Source organism: Arachis hypogaea, chromosome 13 (genome assembly GCF_003086295.3).
Source record: "Arachis hypogaea cultivar Tifrunner chromosome 13, arahy.Tifrunner.gnm2.J5K5, whole genome shotgun sequence".
Taxonomy (NCBI): Eukaryota; Viridiplantae; Streptophyta; class Magnoliopsida; order Fabales; family Fabaceae; genus Arachis; species Arachis hypogaea.
The window spans coordinates 2,427,248-2,446,701 of record NC_092048.1 but is presented as its reverse complement, the minus strand read 5'-3'; the positions used below and the strand labels follow the sequence as shown (position 1 = coordinate 2,446,701).

The following is a 19,454-nucleotide window of genomic DNA, read 5'->3' as shown; positions in this document are numbered from 1 at the left end:
TATTTGATGGCTACTAATCACAAAAGTTGCTGGCCCTAGCATTGCTCAAAACTAAATTAGTTTCGCTACTGCTTGGATAACTTCAAATGTTAATTTCTTGGCAAAATTTTTTCTTTCGATATGTTAAATGAATTTCTAAAGTATAAACAAAGATAAAATGAACTTTGTAGATGGTGTCCTCTAAAGAGTTCAATTGTTTTCCAAACTTGTATTTTACAGCTAATCCTTCGACTTGTCCATGTTGAAAAGAATGTTTGAACATTGGAAAGTAGTATGTTTCTTTCTCAAAGATGTTTTGTTAACTGCAGGGGAAATACTTTTTAAATATTCAAAGTATTATATTCCATTTTGACATTTATTTCATTATTCTTAAATTTTGGTATAAACCCTGTTTCAACATTTAAATGATATAAACATCAGTGTAAACACAAAATATTATAAGTTAGGTGTAACTTTTTCAAGGATATCACAACTGTCTCAATATTTACAATAGTAATGTATTGCTGACACTAATTAGGTAAGTTGAATGAATGGATGGATTAGTTTAATTGCATCTTTCTAGTGTTCAATTTGTATTTGATGACAGAATCAGCACACCTCATAATAAAAAGACAAGAACTTTTTGCAGCAATTCAGAATTCAAGAGTCTAATTCACACATTTTCATGGACAATATTTCCTAATTTTTTGTCAGCAAAATAACAAACGAAATCACAAAATATGGCACATTGAAGGAGTAAAAATAATGATTCTAGTCAAAAGCACACTGAAGTAAATACAAAAAGGTTATATTAATTAGCATCTCAATGGAGGCTATCTACGTTTTTGCTTAGCTCTTCAAGCTTCTTCATCCTCAACTTCTCACTTTCAGTCACCAGCTGAAAGGAAAAAGGAAAAAAGAATGAGAATGTAAGTTACTTAGATCAAATTATCCTGTTTTCTTTTACTTAGTGACAAATATTGATTCCTTTTTATAATAGTAGAAAATATAAATAGAACTTCTAACCTCCATCAATTTTGTAACTAGTTGAGTCTTTTCTCTGTTTTTCTCATTGAAAGCTTCAAGGGCATCCTTGTATTCTCTCTCCTGTGACCCCAAAAAATATTCAAAAGGAAAAGAGTAAACAAATAAATTAAGAGTTTCATTGTTATATAAAAGTGTAACAAGGTTTTTTAAATTATTATTATTATTCAATTCAATTAAACAATTTTACTAGTAGAATAATACACATAATTGTATAGTCATAATGAATAATGATGGTAAAGAAGCTTGCTTGCATGGAGATTTTGGAATCTCCCACTGAACCAATTCTATCATTTTCTACGTGGATATTTGAACACAATTATTATGAATTATCACCATAACCACTGAAATAATCATGTTCATTTGCCTCCCAATTGATAAGACAAGATGGGGCCAAGAAAGCAACATGAGGCCACTTGAATAAAGCAGCAAAATATGGTCAATTTGATTAAACTCTATACCCAATGCTTAAGTGGTTTTGTATTAAAAGCTGTGTAACTATTGTTATGTGGATCACTTTGCCTCCTTGAACCAAATCCTATGGCTTAAGTAAAGATTTTTAGAAAAAAGTAGCAAACATTAAGAACTTGTTCGGTAACTTTCATAAAATATAACATATTTAGAAATTATGTCTTTTTGTAATTTGTTTGAAAATGTAGTTGAACAACATGAAACTATGTCACCTTTTTTTGGCAGGTCTGACCCAGTGGCTTTAACTCTTTGTTAATAATGTCTATCCTCTTGCGAATTACTGCAACATCTTTCCTCAATGGATCTGTGAGAGACTCAAGCTCCTGAAACAATGATCATATGCAGTTTCTGAAGCAGTTACTGCTTTAACATTGATGAAACAGACCTTGTTCCATTTTAGAAACACTTGTCTGTACTTGTTTCAGAACAAGCACATGGCACAACACTTTGCATTTTAAATAAACATGTTCTATCACACACACTAATATGCATAATTTCAAACTAAGCAAACACAAAATTAAGAGCAAAACCAATTAAAGAATGCATGTATCAAAGGACTTACTTCTCTAATCTCAGCCAAGCGCTTTGTTTCTTCTTCAACTTTTCCCAGATAAGTATGAACCTTATCCCTCACCTCCATTTTCTTCCTTTCAATCTCTTCTTCCTTGGCTCGAAACATCGCCAAGGCTGATCTCGACATCTCCTCTTCCCTCTCATCCCCTGTTGGACTCTGGCTAGAGTTGATCATCCCCGAGTTCCTAGCTCGCTGCTGCGCATTCAGTGGCTGCTGTTCATAAGACTGTTTTGGTGTTGATGCCATTGCTGCACCACAAAGCCACAGCACTCACTCCTTTCCCTCTTCTTTCTTATTTCTCTTTTCTTTGGAATAATAACTCTCTTTCTCTTTGCCTTGTGTGTGCTTATAAGCAACACTTGCTTTTAAGGCTATGCTTATTTTACTAACAAAACCATAGAATAAGCCCAAACAAATGGAAAGTGCCTAGTGACAAAACTATATGTTATGAATAGTTAATTAACACTGAATTTAAATTTCTCTGCCAACTTTACTCAAAAATAGCACCATCAAAATTCTAGTATTGAGTTTAAAAGGGTTTTATACATTGAAATTGAAAGTATAAACAATGTTAAATCTTTGCCTAGACTTTATTACCATTTTGTTTTATTTATTTAACTGAAGACTTAGTGAAGAATAATCTTGATGAGCATTCTTTGGTTAGGTAGCTATTTTCTTAAGTTGGTATATTGGCTAATTCAGCTAACTACTGCTTCCACAATGGTATCTATAGTTTTTATGTATGGACCAGAACTTTTTGCCAAAGACACATGAGTACATGACATATATGTATAGTTATATTACCTGCCACCATGCCTTAGTCCAGCTAATCAGATCCTATGGTTGACATAAATATGGCAATTGCTTATTGTTTTTGTTTAGTTGGAAATACAGTATAAATATAGGTGAATTTGTTTGAAAGTTTTCGAAAGGAATATTGTAATTATAATATATAAGGTGTTGTTTTCTTTAAGATAGAAAGGTGCTTGGAGAAGAAGTTTTGGTTGAGGAGTGGACAGAAAGAGTAGAGACTTAGAAAACAAGATAGAGTAGGAGAATTGGCAGCACCTAGCTTGCTAGCTAATGAGGTTGCCTTTATGACAAATCATTGATTGCCCATATGCCTGCATTTTTTTTAGAACACAAAGTTTTTGATACCCTTCACAGCTTGGCTATGCAAGAAAGGAACCTCCAACTTGTGTTCCAAATTATTGGTCTTTTGCATTGTTGGACCAAGCATTATTGACTCCACAATGAGCATAGGTGTGACAACACAAAAAGGGTTATCACAGAATCAAATTCAATTTTACTTTGTGATTAATTTTGAATACTTTTGTCAAAGTATTAATTCATGATTGAATATTGTATAGTGCTATTTTTTATACACTGACAATCTATAAAAATCAAATTCATTTACATGTGTTTCCCTCTTATTGATTTTTGCTTGAAGAAAAGCATTTGGGGTTGTTTAACATTAATTTTAACAAGTTTTCATAACCTTAATGATTTTAAGTAGGGACAAAGACAACACACGAAAATGTATGAGTTAGCAGACGATTTTCAAAACTGACATATCATCCTTTTTGGTTACTAACTGTTAATTAGCAATCACCAAAGGTTCATGTTGGAGAATGTATATTGATAATTAGTATCTTTGAGCTAATGATACACTTGAATACTTGTATTTAGCAGGAAAGAAAAAGATTAATCTAGTTTTGCCAATCATAGTGCGTCCATTCAAAGATCAGCAAAGGTATGCTCATTGTGGAATTGAATATTATACGCCAAAAAGATTAGTGTTTTGCAGCTGAGTGGTTGCAGGTGTTGACTGTCAAGCATCACCAACCACTGGAGCCTAGAGAGTACGTTGTACTAATGTCATTTCTACTCTCAGCCTCTCATAACATCTACACCATTAAGAGAATTAATCCATTTGTCAACTATAAACGAGAACGTAATCTATTCAGCTGTCAAATAACACATTCCAGTCCTAGACATGCTAGATTGCTAGCCCATTGTCACCATTGCACATTAGAGCTTTGGAACCAAACCATAACTGGTCTATCCACCACACCAACGGCAAATGCAAAATGGAAATGTTTAGGTAGTAATAACATGAGCAGATCATGACAGAACTAGTATTAAGTTATTAACCCAGAATCCAAAAAATTGTAATCTGAATAATCAATTGATTATATCAAACAAAGAGAAACATTTTCATTTGAGTTATAAACCTTTAATAGTGATCAGAGTATGCAACTAAGCAATTTATTAAGAGAACAATCATGAATGCAAAGAAAATCACTGGTCCATTTTGACCAAAAAATTCTTTAATGTTTGTGCGGCAAAACACCCCACTTCCTCAATCATAATTTGCAAAGTCATGCTTTCTTCCCAATTCCATGTGACATATTATAGATCCCTCGTCCCTGAAAAGTTGTCATAGAACAATGTCTATTAATAATCTTGCAACAAACAAAATAGAGAGTTAAAGCAACACAAACAACTTCAACTCTGAACAAATCAGACTGATAAATATGATATGGTGAATTCTGGTCGCAAAGCAAACTTACAATCATGAAAATTGAAGTTCCTGCCAGAAAAAGCGGTATTGCAACAGATGTAATCTTATCATATGGTCCTTTCAAGTGTGTGTACTTGTGAACATTCTGGTAATATTTTTGCTGCTCGAAAAGCTTTTCACGTGGTCTAAATGGTGCTTCCGACATCCTGCACAAGGCGAATGTTTACGTTAACTACACGTAAACAAAAGGGGCAGAATAAAGAAGAAAACATGGCACCATGAAATGGAGTGGAACAACATAGAATTCATATCATGATCTGAAAATGTCACCCCTACCAAACAAAGAATAAAATTTTCAATCACTCTCCATGTGTCTCACAACCATAACAGAATCTAGAGAAACGCTTGCAATAATGCCCTAATAAGAGGAATATAACAAATTGGGGATAAAACAAACATGACAAAATAAATACAATAAATGTATAAACGAGGAAGCATATTTTGATGATATTGAGCTACAAAATGATCCACCATAATCGATGATTTCATGAACAAAAGAGGGCATTTCAAAATGAACAATACAACAACAAACGTAAGTTCATTAACCTAGCCCCGATCTCATGTAACATCCAGAGTCAAATTGCATAGGGAAAATAACAACTTTACTTAATAATTCAGCAAAACACAGCACAAATGGAATGCCCCAAAGAAAAACCAGATCATAATCAAATACAGAACAATGTTTTGACAATGAATCAATGTACTAAAAGGGGGGAAAGCAAACGTTTTAGATGCAACGGATGGATACAAATTAAAATAAAATCGAATAAAAACAGAGATTCGGGATAGAAAATATTAGACTAATTTAATTATATATTTTAATATTGAGAACAGAAGAAAATTGAAAGCAATGAGATCTGGAATAGGTTACATGCTTACTCTGAGTGAAGGCAAGGTGTGATTAGGGATTGAGATTGATGCAGAGAAAATGGAGGAGAAACAACTTCAAAATGCGGGAGGGGTGAGAGAAGTGAAAAAGTGGAACTTTTTTTATTATAGTGGCTCCGTTGATCTTTCTGCTATAATCCTTTTGACCCGATCCGAACATGAATTATTAATTTAACTTTTTATTTTTTTAAATACAACAAAAAAAATATTTTTTATTATTTTAACAACTTATTAGGAGTTAGGATAAATTTATCCAATTTTTGTAAAACTATCTCAAATAAATTAATTTTATTATGAAAAAAAAGTGGTGTAATGCAAAGATATAGAACAATGTTGAGATATAGAGATATGTGGACTAGCAATGTAATAGGGTTATAAAATGCAGATTGAGTTTGGCAGAAATGTTATATTTTTTTTTTTAGAGTAACACGTGTCATGATGAATATAATAAGAGACCCAATTAGAAATTAATTTTGTTACAAAAAGAAAAGCAGTATATTGCAAAGAAATTGGATAATGGTGGGATATGTGGCTATTTTTTTTTATAAAAAAAAATATTGGTATTTTTGTTGAAAATAGATTTATTTGGTGTAATTATATGTGGATAGATTTTGTAGGTGGAGAGTCAACATGTAGGATATTACAACACACAAGATGCGTGTTAGGCATGTGTCATCAGTGTTATCAGAATCAGACCGACCCACCAGGTCGGACCGAAAACCGTCACCGGTAATAAAGCTAGTTCAAGGTGAGCCAGCTGAATGGACACGGAAAAGAATCGGCAAGATCCGGTTTGAACCAGCCGAATTTGACGAAAACTGGCGAACTGTCAAGTTTGAAAAAATCTGGACCGGTTTCGGACTTTTTTTTTTCCCCTTCAAATGAAACGACGTCGTTTCCATTATTAAAAAAAAATGAAAGGCTGAAAGCCTGAAACCCTAACTCGATTCCCAATTCCCACACATAAAGTCCCAAACTTCAAATGGCTGAGACTGAGAGAGACCCGTTCAAGTTCAGTCCTTCTCGTACCACTCGACAGTCCCGACCATAGCCAGCTCCACCTCCACCGAATGGTGCGGCGTCGTCGACTACTGCTACTCAAAGTCGTCGTCTCGGTGGCCCTTGTGTAGCTCGGCTCATCGCCTCTTGTCCTGTGCCGCTGTATGTCCGTCGCCGTCCTCTTTTTGCTGGTCCAGTCATCCAATCATCCCTGTCGTCGGCATCGTACTTCTTCTTTGGTCTCCTTCTTCTTTGCCAGCTGTGCGTCAGCCATAAGGTATGTATTTTTATTTTTTTAAGTTATTGGTATTTAAATTTTTCAATAATTTAATACTTTTGTTAGAATTAATTGATTACTGATGTTGATTATCCATGTTGACTATATTTAATTGATTATAAATTTATAACTTGTTGATTTTTGTTATATTTTTATTCTATATGTTTTATTTATGTGGGATCGGATTTATCGGTTGAACCAATGATCCACCGGTTGAACCAATGATTTAGTAGTCTGATCGGTTCTATTACTGGTTCGATTCTAACAACTATACGTGTCATCATTCTGACAACATGCAGGATCTATATTCGACTCGTGTCATCATCCTAACAACAAGCAGGATGCATGTTGGACAACTTTTTTATACTTCTACAATATTGTAATACACTTTAAATATCAATATTCAACCAAAACACTATTTTTTATCTCCATATTAAAAATAATTTATGAAAATATGTAAATATATGGATTATCAATGTGACAGAATTATAAAATGCAACTTGAATTTGACAGAAAGATTATTTACATTTTGCATATGCAAAAGCTCTCAAATAACAAACACCTAGCTCGTTATAGACATATAAAAGATAAGACCAAATATAATTTTATTTTATTTTTTTAAATTTTTTTCTGAAAAAACTTACATTTTGCATGTGCTGACATATAAGTGATAATGGATTTGGAAAACACAATTTGTGTGTTTTTTTTTGTTTTTTTTTTTTTTGAGAATGAAACGTGTCATGATTAGTAGAATGAGAGACTCAATTAAAAATTAATTTTATTATAGAAAGAAAACTAGTGTAATGCAAATATATTGGATAATAGTAGGATATGCATATATGTGGACTTTTAGTATGTCATAGAGCTGCAATTTGCAGGTGAGAGAGTACTCACGACATATCACTCGTTGTAGGTATGCTGAAGATAAAATATTGCTCATTCTTTTTAAAATATGACTTCTATTTAATCACATTGATCATTTGTAGCTCCACAAATATCATGATCATGATATATAGAATAATAAGAAAAAATAAAAATTTATATACAAATGTCACGCCCTCATTTATATGTGGTATAATTTTACTGTTTTAGTATACTTCTAAACTTGTAGTACCTTTTATTATTTCTAAAAATTTCAATCTCACTCTCTTAAAATTTAACACCACTAATAATTATTAAAGCCTCACAAAAATAAAAGAAAAAGATGACAATGATATTTATACTTAAAACTTACACAAATCAATTTATTAGAAGACAAAGCAGAAGCAAATTATAACCTGAGTTTTTCTTAAAAGAATCCTAAAAACTTAACTTGCATTTTACAAAGAATAAAAATAAAATAGAAAGAACACAAAATTTAACTTATCCTTTTTGGGCAACAAAAACAAAAACGGGCCTGCTACACATACAATCAAAAAGGCCCTACAAGTTTTACAAGTTTCCAGCCCACACTTCATTCACACGCGCACTCATCTTTCTTTAAATGGAACGTAAACTACACGCGCCCCACTCAACGGTTGCTCTTCGCAAAATAGCGTTCCTTAATGACGCACTATTCCACTTCTCCAAGTCCTTCGAAGAAAACACAAACCGTCCGTTTTCGAGCAACATTCCAACACAACATAGGACTCGTCGTGAAGATTAGAACTCTTCATCAACACAACATAGAACTCTCGATCAACAATCTCCAGAAAAAACGAAGTTATAATACTCAAGGTACGTTACGTTACTATTTTACTCATATTGTATATTTTTCACATTTCGAAAACGAAGAACTAGGTTTTACTGTTCTTCTACATTCTTCTAGGTTTTACTGTTATTCTTGTTCTAGGTCTCATTTTACAGTTTTTAATGTTCTACTTGTTCTAGGTTTTACTGTTATTCTTGCATCTAGGTTATTCTGTTCTTCTTAGTTGTTCTAGGTGTTACTGTTCTTGTTGTTCTAGTTCTTCTGGTAACTGATTTTTGGGAGTATATTGCGTGATTTGGTGGATGTTTACTGAGTATTTTGTTGGGTGTATATTTCTGAACTGATATACTGTAATATAGTCAACAGTTGCAACTGTTCTAATATTTGCTTGTCCATGGGTGTATATTGCTTGACCTTGTATATTAATGCATGTTTGAGTGATATCTGACTGATATTTATGGGTGTATCTGACTCATATCTATGGGTGTATCTTACTGATATCTATGGGTGTATTTTTCATTTCAGAAAAAATGGCAGGCAGAAACCAAGCTGAAAAAATGTAAGAACAAATATATGTCTTAGATGAAATCAGTTTTATATAATAGAAATATATCTGACTATAATTTTGCTTTGTTTACAGCAAATCAAAGACCTTAAGCGTGCAACACATTTGTTAAGTGAGAAATTCAGAAACATGAGCGAGGAGAAGAAAACAATTGTTAGGGATTTGAGATTTGGTGGCCTGATGCACATCCCGCCGCTAAGGGTGCATCACCAAATTGTCAGATAGATTCTAAGGATATTGACACTGATTAATGTAAATGTTATATAGTCCTGTAACAAATTGAACACATGCTGTAAAAATTTTTCAATTATAATCCAGTTTATTGTAAAATTTCTTTCAATAATTAAACTCTCTCTGCTGTATTCAAAATGTATGAATTACAGGTACTATAATATGAAGGAAAACATCAAACTAAATATACACCCATAACTTGCCATTTTTTACACCCAAAGAAAGTTGAATATACACCCAAAAATCTATCCCCCTTATGCTTTATCCCTAAAACCTTGAACCCTAAACACTTAAAACCTAAACCTTAACCCCTAACCCGTAAACCCTAAAACCATAATACCTAAAACCCTTAAACTGTTGTAAAAAAAAAACAAACAGTATTTTATAACATAAAAACAAGATTCTGAAGTATATATATGTATATATATGTAAAATGTGAAATACAAGAAAATTCAGAAATACACCTAAAAGAACACTGCTTTTACACCCAAAAGAAGGCATGCTCTCGTTCTTTTGTGTGCTTCTCATCCCTGCCCAGAAGTGGTGATCCAGATAGATTGGATATATGACGGTCTTCATAGAGATCTGCATAATACACCCAAACACAGACTATAAATACACCTGAAAAAAATTAAATTTACACCTCTACTGCATATTTTAAACAAACATTACCTGAAAGCCACTTGTTGTCCACAAGACCAAAATTCAGCAGAAAATCATTCCAATTCCTATCAAATGAGTCTTTAAGCACACCCACGCTTCTCGCACTTCTCTCGTAATGTAATTCCTCACATTCTTTTCAATGAAATTTAACTCGCGATGACCCCCGGCAGCCACAACAAATGATTGGTAAGTTTTGCTTGGTCTAATACCAGCCTCCTCGTTATTCTCTATTGTACGACGAATGGACATGCTTAGTTCCCTGTGCTGTTTGAGATATTTTAGATTTCCATTTTCCCTTTCTGCTACATGTAATCAATTGATTCTTAATCTCGTTTTCCTTCCTATTTGTGCTCCGAACTCTTGTAGAAAAACCTGCAGCCTTGGTGTAGTTCCTGTAAAATTTTCCAGCATCTTCAAGGGTGGTAAAGGTCATTCCAGCCTTCGGAACAAACTAGTCATCAACAACAGAGAGAGGCTGCAAAATACACCATGTCAAAAACTAAAAATACACCCAATCATTGCTGATATAATATACCCGAACCGCAACAACTCAACTAAAATAACAAAAAAAATCACAAACTGTAAATACACAGGCTGCAAAATACACCATGTCAAAAACAAAAAATACATCCAATCATGTCTGATCTAATACACTCGAACGACAACAACTCAACTAAAATAACAAAAAAAGCCATAAACTGTAAATACACCCACACTTCTCCCAAAAATACACCCAAAAAAGTTCTGAACTACACCCGAGCGTCTGCTATAAATTCCAGATAATTAATCAAAACTAATACATTACATTGAATCTACAGATTCATGTTAACGTGTTAGTTTCACAGTCAATGTTCACAATTATTCAGCTACACAATGCTATTCAAATGATTGCAACAAAATTCAAAGTAATCGTATGTAAATCAAACCTCAAGAACTACGTTAGATTCAAATTCATAATCCACTTCGCCCTGATTCAGCTGACAATCTGAGGTTGAATCATCCATTATCTTCAAAACGAGTTCAAACTTTGATTTCAGAAACCAGAAAATCGAAAAGAAAACGAAGCTGGAGTTACAGATAGAGGAACTAACGTCAATGACGAAGAACAAACCAATGAGAAAGGAGGAGAAAAGAACGATCGAAGGAGGAGAAGAAGGAGGAGAAAAGAACAAGCAAATCTGGAAATAAGGAGAACGAAGAAGGAAACAAATCTTTTAAATTTGGTAGTTATATATACGGGAGATCTTATATAGCGCTGTGTAGCAGCGCGTTTTTTGGGTTTACTCCTTAATGAACTTGTAAAACATACAAGCCCTAATGACTTGTATGTAGAGCTTTTCTGAAACAAAAAAATGTTAGAAATATATGAGTTTTACGTTTTTTCACATACATATAATTATCCCATATAAATCTCTTCCAAGGTGTATCACTAACATTTTTTATTGTTGATATTGGATTGATAATAAAATATTTTTAAGAAATAAATTATTAGAATATTAATCTTAAATGTGATATCGTTTAATTTGAGATAAAGAAATTAGATCTTTTAATTTTTAAGAGATATAAAAAATTAAACTATTCGATTTATAAAGTACAAAAATCAATCCCTCTCATTTATAAAATTAAATAGTTTGATTTATTTTGAAAAAATTGAAAAATTTGAAATATAATAATTAGACATTTTAATTTATGAACTTTCTATAATTTAAAAAATATAAAAAATTATAATATTTAATTATATCACTCAACTTATTTTCATGAAAAAAAAAAGCCGAATTACCAAATGCTTTTGCATATCAATGAAAAAAAAAAAAAAAACTCTTCATAGCCAAGTTATTTCAGTGCTGTAGTTCAAAAAGTGGGGACTATAAGTTATAGGTAAACGTAAAACGACGACGCATTATATACAGCTTTCTCCAGTTCGGTTTGTTTCAGCTCAGCAAGCGAGAGATACAACAGAAGTGAAACTCTGATTTCGATAGCAATGGCGTTCGCAGCATAGTAATATTAAAAATCTATAATTCCATATAATATTGTCATTCCTCTCAAATTCATTCTTCAAAACGCTCTCTGCAACCAGAACGACATGCGCTCCAAGGACAGAATAGCTTATTTCTACGACGGTGCCATTTCCTCACTTCCCAACTCCACAAACTTATAATTCACCTGCTTCGTCTCTGCTTTTTCTTTTTATTGCTTGCCCTGATTATTGTTTGGTGGAATTGAATTCGCCAAACTCTGATTAGGATTATTTTTTGTTGCAACGACGCGATTTTCTAATCCATCGCATGACGAAACCCTAACTTTCTCGTGTGTAGTCCCCCCCCCCAAAAAAAAAAAAGGCCATGTTTGGTTGTGTGTTTATAAGGAAATTGATTGCTTAAAATTTAATATTGCAGGGGATGTTGGTAGTGTTTACTTCGGGCCAAACCATCCGATGAAGCCTCACAGGCTATGCATGACTCACCATCTTGTTCTCTCATACGAACTTCACAAGAAGATGGAAATTTATGTTAGTTACATACACTTTCTGTTACAAATTTTATATGTATTTGGGGTTATTGTTACCTCATCTGTTCAATATTGTGTGCTTCATTGCGTAAACAATGATTTCCTCAATGTATGATGCAGCGCCCACATAAAGCATATCCTGTTGAGCTTGCCCAGTTTCATTCAGCTGACTATGTTGAGTTTTTGCACAGGATTACACCTGACACTCAGCCTTTGTTCTCCACAGAATTGGCAAAATGTATGTCTTTCCATATTAATATACTATCTAGTTCGAGTGCGTATTTATTTAATTTTTTTAATTAAACTAATGCGGGGAACAGTAAATGAATTTCTTGTTGCTTGTTGAATTAGACATGAGAGAGCAGCCGCGGTAGAAGTAGTAGGTTTATTGATTTGTAGCAAGTGTTAAAAAGTCAAGTTTTAGAACTAGGCTGACATATTTGGGGATAGCCTCTTTCATATTGTTACCATTTTCTTTATTTCTCTCTTCTTTTTTATTTTATTGTTCTATCATACTACAGTGTTGCCTGATCCCTGAAGTAGACCTACATGTGGGGAAACAGCTTAGCTTTTTGTGTTGTTATTGTTGTCGTCGTCATTGTTGTTGCTGCTCTATATTTTATACCTACCAGACTTGCAAATGAGCTTATGCCTTAGTTTGCTGCTTTAGAGAAATAGGGACGGTGGCGGTGTTGTTGTTGAGTGGCATATACCAAAAAAATTAACAAGTTTCTTCTATGTTATTCATCTTTCAGATAATCTTGGAGAAGACTGTCCTGTATTTGACAACTTGTTTGAATTTTGTCAGATTTATGCTGGAGGAACTATAGGTAACATGTTTGTACTCGTGATTGTCTTCATTTTTTGTCCTGGCTTTTTTTGTTGTATAAAAAATGATTGACAAGTTGACATCTACCTGCAGATGCTGCCCGTCGACTAAACAATCAATTGTGTGATATAGCTATAAACTGGGCAGGTGGGTTACACCATGCTAAGAAATGCGAGGCATCTGGATTTTGCTACATCAATGACTTAGTTTTAGGTATCTTGGAGCTTCTCAAACATCATGCCCGAGTTCTGTATATTGATATAGATGTCCACCATGGTGATGGTGTAGAAGAAGCCTTCTACTTCACTGACAGGTTAGCTATTTATGTATATCTTTGCAAATTTGATTATTTGATAGTTATACATGAGGATATTATTATCAAGAAACGTAAAGTTGTCAAGGCAATATTTATGTTAATTAGTGAGCCGAATTTACGTTTCTTGGTAAATACTGGCCAGCCTTCTCGTGTTTTCTTTAAGTTTGTCTTTGGACTGTAGCTGTAGACAATCTTTAATCTTATGATGGCTATAAATATTATACACTTATCTTTACTCTTATGTTGGCTATAGACAAGCATGTATTCATGAATCTTGATACAAGCTTCATATTATGGTCATGACTAGCACACTTCTCAATAAGCTTGGCCTTATGTGGAATGTGAATTTTCTGCTTGGGGTTTTTCTATTTTTTGTTGAATGGTCGATTTTTTAATGACAGGGTGATGACTGTCAGTTTTCACAAGTATGGAGATATGTTCTTTCCAGGTACTGGTGATGCTAAGGTAATTTTCTTTACTCTCTATTTTTTGTAAGTTGTCTGGTTTCAGGCACCACTTGACAGTGACACATTGCTAGTTGCATATTTGTTAAAATTGAATATTTTATTCTTTGAAACATTCTGAAGCTCTATTTTTGAATGATTTGAACTGATATTACTGTATTGAAGGAAATAGGAGAAAAAGAAGGCAAGTATTATGCCATAAATGTCCCATTCAAGGATGGAATAGATGACCCTAGCTTCACTCGACTTTTCAAGACTGTAAGTCTCTCTCGCTCTGTGCATTATTTCTTACTTGATTGCATTTAATCTGAAACTCTGGAAATTTCTATGCTGTAGATTATCTCTAAAGTAGTGGAAACATATCAACCTGGTGCAATAGTTCTCCAGTGTGGAGCTGATTCACTTGCTGGAGATCGCCTGGGCTGCTTCAATCTCTCTATTGATGGTGCATATCTCCCAGTAAATTTTCTTTTCTGTTGAAAGTGTCATTGCTGGGTTTTTGTGTTGGCTCATCTATACAAATGCTAGTACCCATCCAATTATTTGGTGGCTTGGCTTGATTGAAAGATTAACTTTTGATGCTTCTTTACAGGTCATGCTGAATGTGTCAGATTCGTAAAGAGATTCAATTTGCCCTTGCTGGTGGGTTTATATCATTTTATGTTTGCCTTAAATTCACTTATTATTTTGATTCACATATACATGAGTGGACTTCTGTCACAGGTCACTGGAGGTGGGGGATACACAAAAGAAAATGTTGCTCGGTGTTGGGCTGTCGAAACTGGAGTTCTCCTTGATACGGAGCTTCCTAATGGTACACTTAATCAGCCTTATCCTGCTCTTAAATTGATACAGCTTGTAAACGTATTTATTTAAATTTATTTATTCACTGTAAAACTGTTGATGTAGAGTTACCTGCTTGATCTGACATGCAGAGATCCCAGATAATGATTATATTAAATATTTTGCACCAGACTTTTCCTTGAAGATTCCTAGTGGGCACATCGTATGTGTTTCTCAACCTTTGATTAATATTTAATCTGTATTTTTTCATTGACTTTGGTTGCACTGTCTCTGTTTGCCACATGACATTGCCAATTTACATACCAATTTAATTTGGACTTATGTGCATATGGTGTGCAGTAAAATGTTTTTTTGGAATACAACTGGTTGTTCTTATTATCTTTTGCTTTGAAATGAACAGGAAAACTTAAATAGCAAGTCATATCTCAGCACCATAAAAATGCAAGTCTTGGAAAATCTTCGTTGCATCCAACATGCGCCAAGTGTACAACTGCAGGAGGTATATTTCCCCCTGAAACAGGAACATTCATCTAGTTGAGAGCTAATTTTCTTGAAAAATATTTCATTTCTTTTCTGTTGGTTGTCTTATGATTTTACATGCAGTGTTCTTATGAACGTGGTTATAAATCAATTAATTTTTCTCGGGATTGAGGGTTAGTGTTCAAGTAATTGAAATAAATAAGTCCTTCTTATAGGCTGTTCTAATTTATTTTCCCAAGATCCACTAGTAGATTGGGGAGAATGGAATGCACGAGTTGGGTGGAAGTCGATTATACATATTAACTGATACAGTAAATATGGCTAGGCTAATCCACATTTAAATTACCTACGACACTAATCTAATACAAAGGTTTATGCATGCGTGTAAACTTGGAATATCTAGTCAATCCTTGATGTTGGAGGCACTCTTTATTTTGTTTGAATTTTTTGGTTTGGATGCAAACTTGTGACTTGCTCCTTACCTAAATTAGTAATATTTATTTGCTTGTTTATTTAAATTTTTTTTTTCAAAAATGCAAATGATTTGTGTTGCACAGGTTCCACCTGACTTCTACATTCCTGATTTTGATGAAGACGAGCAGAACCCAGATGAACGCATTGATCGTAAGCAGAAAAATATATTCCTATTCCCTCACGAGTTGGTGGCAAATCATTTGTTTATTGATTTTGATAATTTATCTTTTTCCAGAACACACACAAGACAAACACATACAGCGTGATGATGAATACTATGAAGGTGACAATGATAATGATCACATGGATATTTCATGAAGATGGGCTGAGCTATGTGGTTCCCCGTTTTTTGGTAGAGTGACAACTTCACTAGACAAGGAAAATGTAATTAGATAGAAACACCCTAGTTGTATCAACGAAGCAGTATAGTTGAACTTACCCAAATCATTGATTTTCTTTTGGGTAAAGTATACTTTTTGTTCTTAAAGTTAGTTAAAAATTTTAAAAATACTCATAAGTTTCATTCTGTTTTGATTTTATTTCAAAATTTTTTTATTTGCATCAAATATATTTTTAGTGACTAATTTTTAAAAAAATTATGACTAATTCAACAATTTCACAAGAAAAAATTTCAACACTAGCAAATCAGATATAATTATCATGTATTATTGTTAAATTTATCTTAAATTAATTTAGTTGTTAAGAGTATATTTGAAATAAATTGAAAATTTTGAAATAAAATTATAACAATAAAATTTAAGAGTATAATTGTAATTGAAATTTATAAATTTTTTTTGGCGAAGGCCTATTTTTATGGAGTGGGCATGTTCCACACACGTGTATGATTCATTATGATAACTGATAAGTATCAAGAATTGAACAAGCTTGGTATTCGAAAGAACTCGAGGATTACGTATCATTGACAATAATATTGCAATTTAGCTAGCTTACTTAGGATTGGAAGTCAATACAAGAAGTTGGTATCTTCCCTAACTTGAGAAATGCTAACATTCGGTGCTAGCTTTAGTATCAAGTGCAAGATAAATGTTGGGTGCAATGCAGCAAATGCAGATAAGAACTAGTATCTGTCCCTTGGAAGGACTTGGAACAATATAATTTTTTTCTGCTATAATATCGTGTCGGGTGTTCATTCTGGTGCACAAGATGAACAAAAGAATCGTATATATTTTATGCGTGACAATGGGTTTACATTCATTGAAATTGGGGGGTTAGGAAAAAAGGCACTAACTAAAACCACCAAAATAAATGGTAATTTTGACAATGATATAAAAACAAACATGTTTTTCACCAAAACTGGACCTATTGACCACGTAAAACGTATTAGGATTGTCGTACATGTTCATTTTCAGCCAAAATATTTTCCAGCAATGATCCGCAAGCATCTTCAAGCAAATCTAATACCTGCAATGACACATAATAATGATATAAAAGCAGAGCATTAACCAAGGGTAAATATTTTCTTACAACAGTACCTGTTTCGTTAAGTGGATTTCCAATATGACCAAACAATAATTATATGTGAAAAGGAAAAAAAAATGTATTATTTCCTGAATAAAAAGTATAGCTCACTGCTCTTACTTTAAGAAATCTTAATAATAGTTATAAGAAAGATGCATGTAGAAAATTGACCCATACCAAAATGTTCTAAGCACAAAGGATAAAACAATTTACACTTAATGAGGAAACTCTAGTTAGAAAATAACAAATGAAAGATAACCATATGACACTGGAAAGAATGTCTCAACTCTCAAGGCACCAACCGTAGAAGAAATATATTTAATTAGGCTTGATTGAACAAAATAAGAGTATTCACAATATAATTTCAGCTCTCAAACCAATTTAACTAGACATGACAGTATAATGCTTGGTCTTCTTTCTCAATCATTTAGTTGAGTTTACCAAACAATTCATTGTTATTTTCTAACTAGAGTTTCCTCATTAAGTTAATATAAATGGATCAGATGGCAATGAATAGCAGAACATGAATACCTTCTCAAACCCTTGCGGTCCACCATAATAAGGATCCGGGACTTCACTTTCATCATGCTTCTTACAATAGGAGCACATCAACTTAACCTGTATCATCATATTCGCACTAAATAAACCAAAAGTTGACAGAAGAAACAATATGAATACGAATTCCCCAAAGACAAGTGAAATTTCATAGTACCAACCTTTTTATGTGCATCATCTGGTAACTTATATCTGGCTCTCCAACTATTGAAAGACTCCAATATGTCCTCTGAGCAAAGAACAAACCCCATTACTATGTATAGCCGAAAAACAAACACGAAAACATAAAAGGTGGACTGCAGTAACATGTCACGTCTGGATGTCACATTTAACATCACAATGTTGCATCATAATGAAACATGCTGATAAATTAGAAGCTAGAACTTGAATTGACCAATTGATGTATATGTAGAAAATGTAATGTTAAGTAATCCAAACATAGTGAGACATAATACTAAGAGAGAATTGGCTTCAATCACAGTTCACTTCCACAATCCAAATGGAAATTACTAACCTATGTACTCCCTCCATTTCTTTTTATGTCACGATGAAAAATTTGAAATATTATTAGATGTTGAATCAATGTAGCTGGATAAAGTACCAATTTTCAAGAACGGGCACTATACTAGATTACCAACACTGTATCAGATGCCATTATCTAATAGGCCAAGCTACCTACCTCTGTTTTGCATGTCCATGGCTAGAATAAGATCAAAATCAACGAAATCAGATGGCTTGATCGGTCTCGAAATTGAAGTTATCTGAATCCCACGCTTCTTTGATGCTTCCCTCATCCTCGGATCCGCTTCATTCCCCTTCGAGATCAATAAACATTCCCAAATATTAATTTTTCTCTCTTTATCTTAAAATATATATATATTTTTTCTCATACATGAAGAATTCACAACATAAAGTAACGACAGCTAAAACAAAAGTATAGTGAAATGCCATAATATTTTTTCACTGTATCACCCTCGCGAATCTATCCTATAGTACACTAAAATATAGATTTGTTTTAGAAGTTTAACCTACCTCGTGATAATCGATGGTGCCACAAGAATCGATGTTGAACTTTGAATCGAGACCCCTTTTCTTAACCAAGTCCTGGAATACTCCTTCCGCAGCTGGGCTTCTGCATATGTTGCCGAGGCACACAAACAGCACAGAGAATCGCTCTCTCTGTGTTGGGGATGACGTGGAAGATGCCATTGATGCTCGAATCACCCAACGACGATAATTATTATTCACACATCGACGGTTGATTCCGCAGAGAATGGAGGAAGATCGAAAGGGAAAGGTTTTTGTTGTGATGGAGAGGGTAAAGTTTGGAACTTGAATGAGAGAAACGAGGAATGAGGATTTTGGGGTAAGGGTGCGAACTTGGGAACAGTGGCAAAACCGTAAATTTGTGAGATTCCCATCCTTGCTGTACACTGTCCTCATATTTTTCGGTTTTCTCTCCTCCTTCTTCTTCTTCTCTTCCTTCAACTCCACCATTACCATAACAATAATAACTGAACCAATACTGGATTGGGCCGATCAATTAGATTGGATCAAACTGATTGGGCTCAACCTGG

At 33.6% G+C, this 19,454-nt stretch overlaps 4 protein-coding genes across 6 annotated transcripts; 1 reads left to right on the top strand and 3 right to left on the bottom strand.

Annotated features, from left to right (window-relative positions):
- Positions 1-601: 601 nt before the first annotated feature.
- Positions 602-3,315, bottom strand: LOC112736394 (uncharacterized). Its single transcript, XM_025785831.3, has 4 exons — positions 2,057-3,315; positions 1,707-1,817; positions 1,006-1,086; positions 602-877 (listed from the first exon to the last, which is right to left on the bottom strand). The coding sequence occupies exons 1-4, from the start codon at positions 2,312-2,314 to the stop codon at positions 803-805; spliced, it is 525 nt and encodes a 174-aa protein (XP_025641616.1). The 5' UTR covers positions 2,315-3,315; the 3' UTR covers positions 602-802.
- A 922-nt stretch (positions 3,316-4,237) lies between these two features.
- On the bottom strand, positions 4,238-5,679 carry LOC112736395 (uncharacterized). 2 transcript variants are annotated; one of them, XM_025785833.3, is made up of 3 exons: positions 5,532-5,679; positions 4,642-4,798; positions 4,238-4,497 (listed from the first exon to the last, which is right to left on the bottom strand). In XM_025785833.3, exons 2-3 carry the CDS (start codon positions 4,795-4,797, stop codon positions 4,450-4,452), a joined length of 204 nt encoding a protein of 67 aa, XP_025641618.1. In that variant the 5' UTR covers position 4,798; positions 5,532-5,679; the 3' UTR covers positions 4,238-4,449. The 2 variants fall into 2 exon arrangements, with proteins under 2 accessions (XP_025641618.1, XP_025641617.1); XM_025785832.3 differs by having other exon boundaries at positions 5,524-5,659.
- A 6,120-nt stretch (positions 5,680-11,799) lies between these two features.
- Positions 11,800-16,360, top strand: LOC112736393 (histone deacetylase 9). 2 transcript variants are annotated; one of them, XM_025785829.2, is made up of 14 exons: positions 11,800-12,088; positions 12,365-12,477; positions 12,597-12,714; positions 13,232-13,306; positions 13,399-13,618; positions 14,023-14,086; positions 14,251-14,343; positions 14,422-14,530; positions 14,678-14,727; positions 14,809-14,899; positions 15,021-15,091; positions 15,290-15,388; positions 15,927-15,993; positions 16,079-16,360. In XM_025785829.2, the coding sequence occupies exons 1-14, from the start codon at positions 12,052-12,054 to the stop codon at positions 16,159-16,161; spliced, it is 1,290 nt and encodes a 429-aa protein (XP_025641614.1). In that variant the 5' UTR covers positions 11,800-12,051; the 3' UTR covers positions 16,162-16,360. The 2 variants fall into 2 exon arrangements, with proteins under 2 accessions (XP_025641614.1, XP_025641615.1); XM_025785830.3 differs by having other exon boundaries at positions 11,860-12,088; positions 12,668-12,714.
- A 648-nt stretch (positions 16,361-17,008) lies between these two features.
- LOC112736392 (uncharacterized) lies at positions 17,009-19,387 on the bottom strand. The gene is made up of 5 exons (XM_025785828.3): positions 18,910-19,387; positions 18,557-18,692; positions 18,039-18,106; positions 17,854-17,940; positions 17,009-17,265 (listed from the first exon to the last, which is right to left on the bottom strand). Exons 1-5 carry the CDS (start codon positions 19,378-19,380, stop codon positions 17,185-17,187), a joined length of 843 nt encoding a protein of 280 aa, XP_025641613.2. The 5' UTR covers positions 19,381-19,387; the 3' UTR covers positions 17,009-17,184.
- Positions 19,388-19,454: the final 67 nt, after the last annotated feature.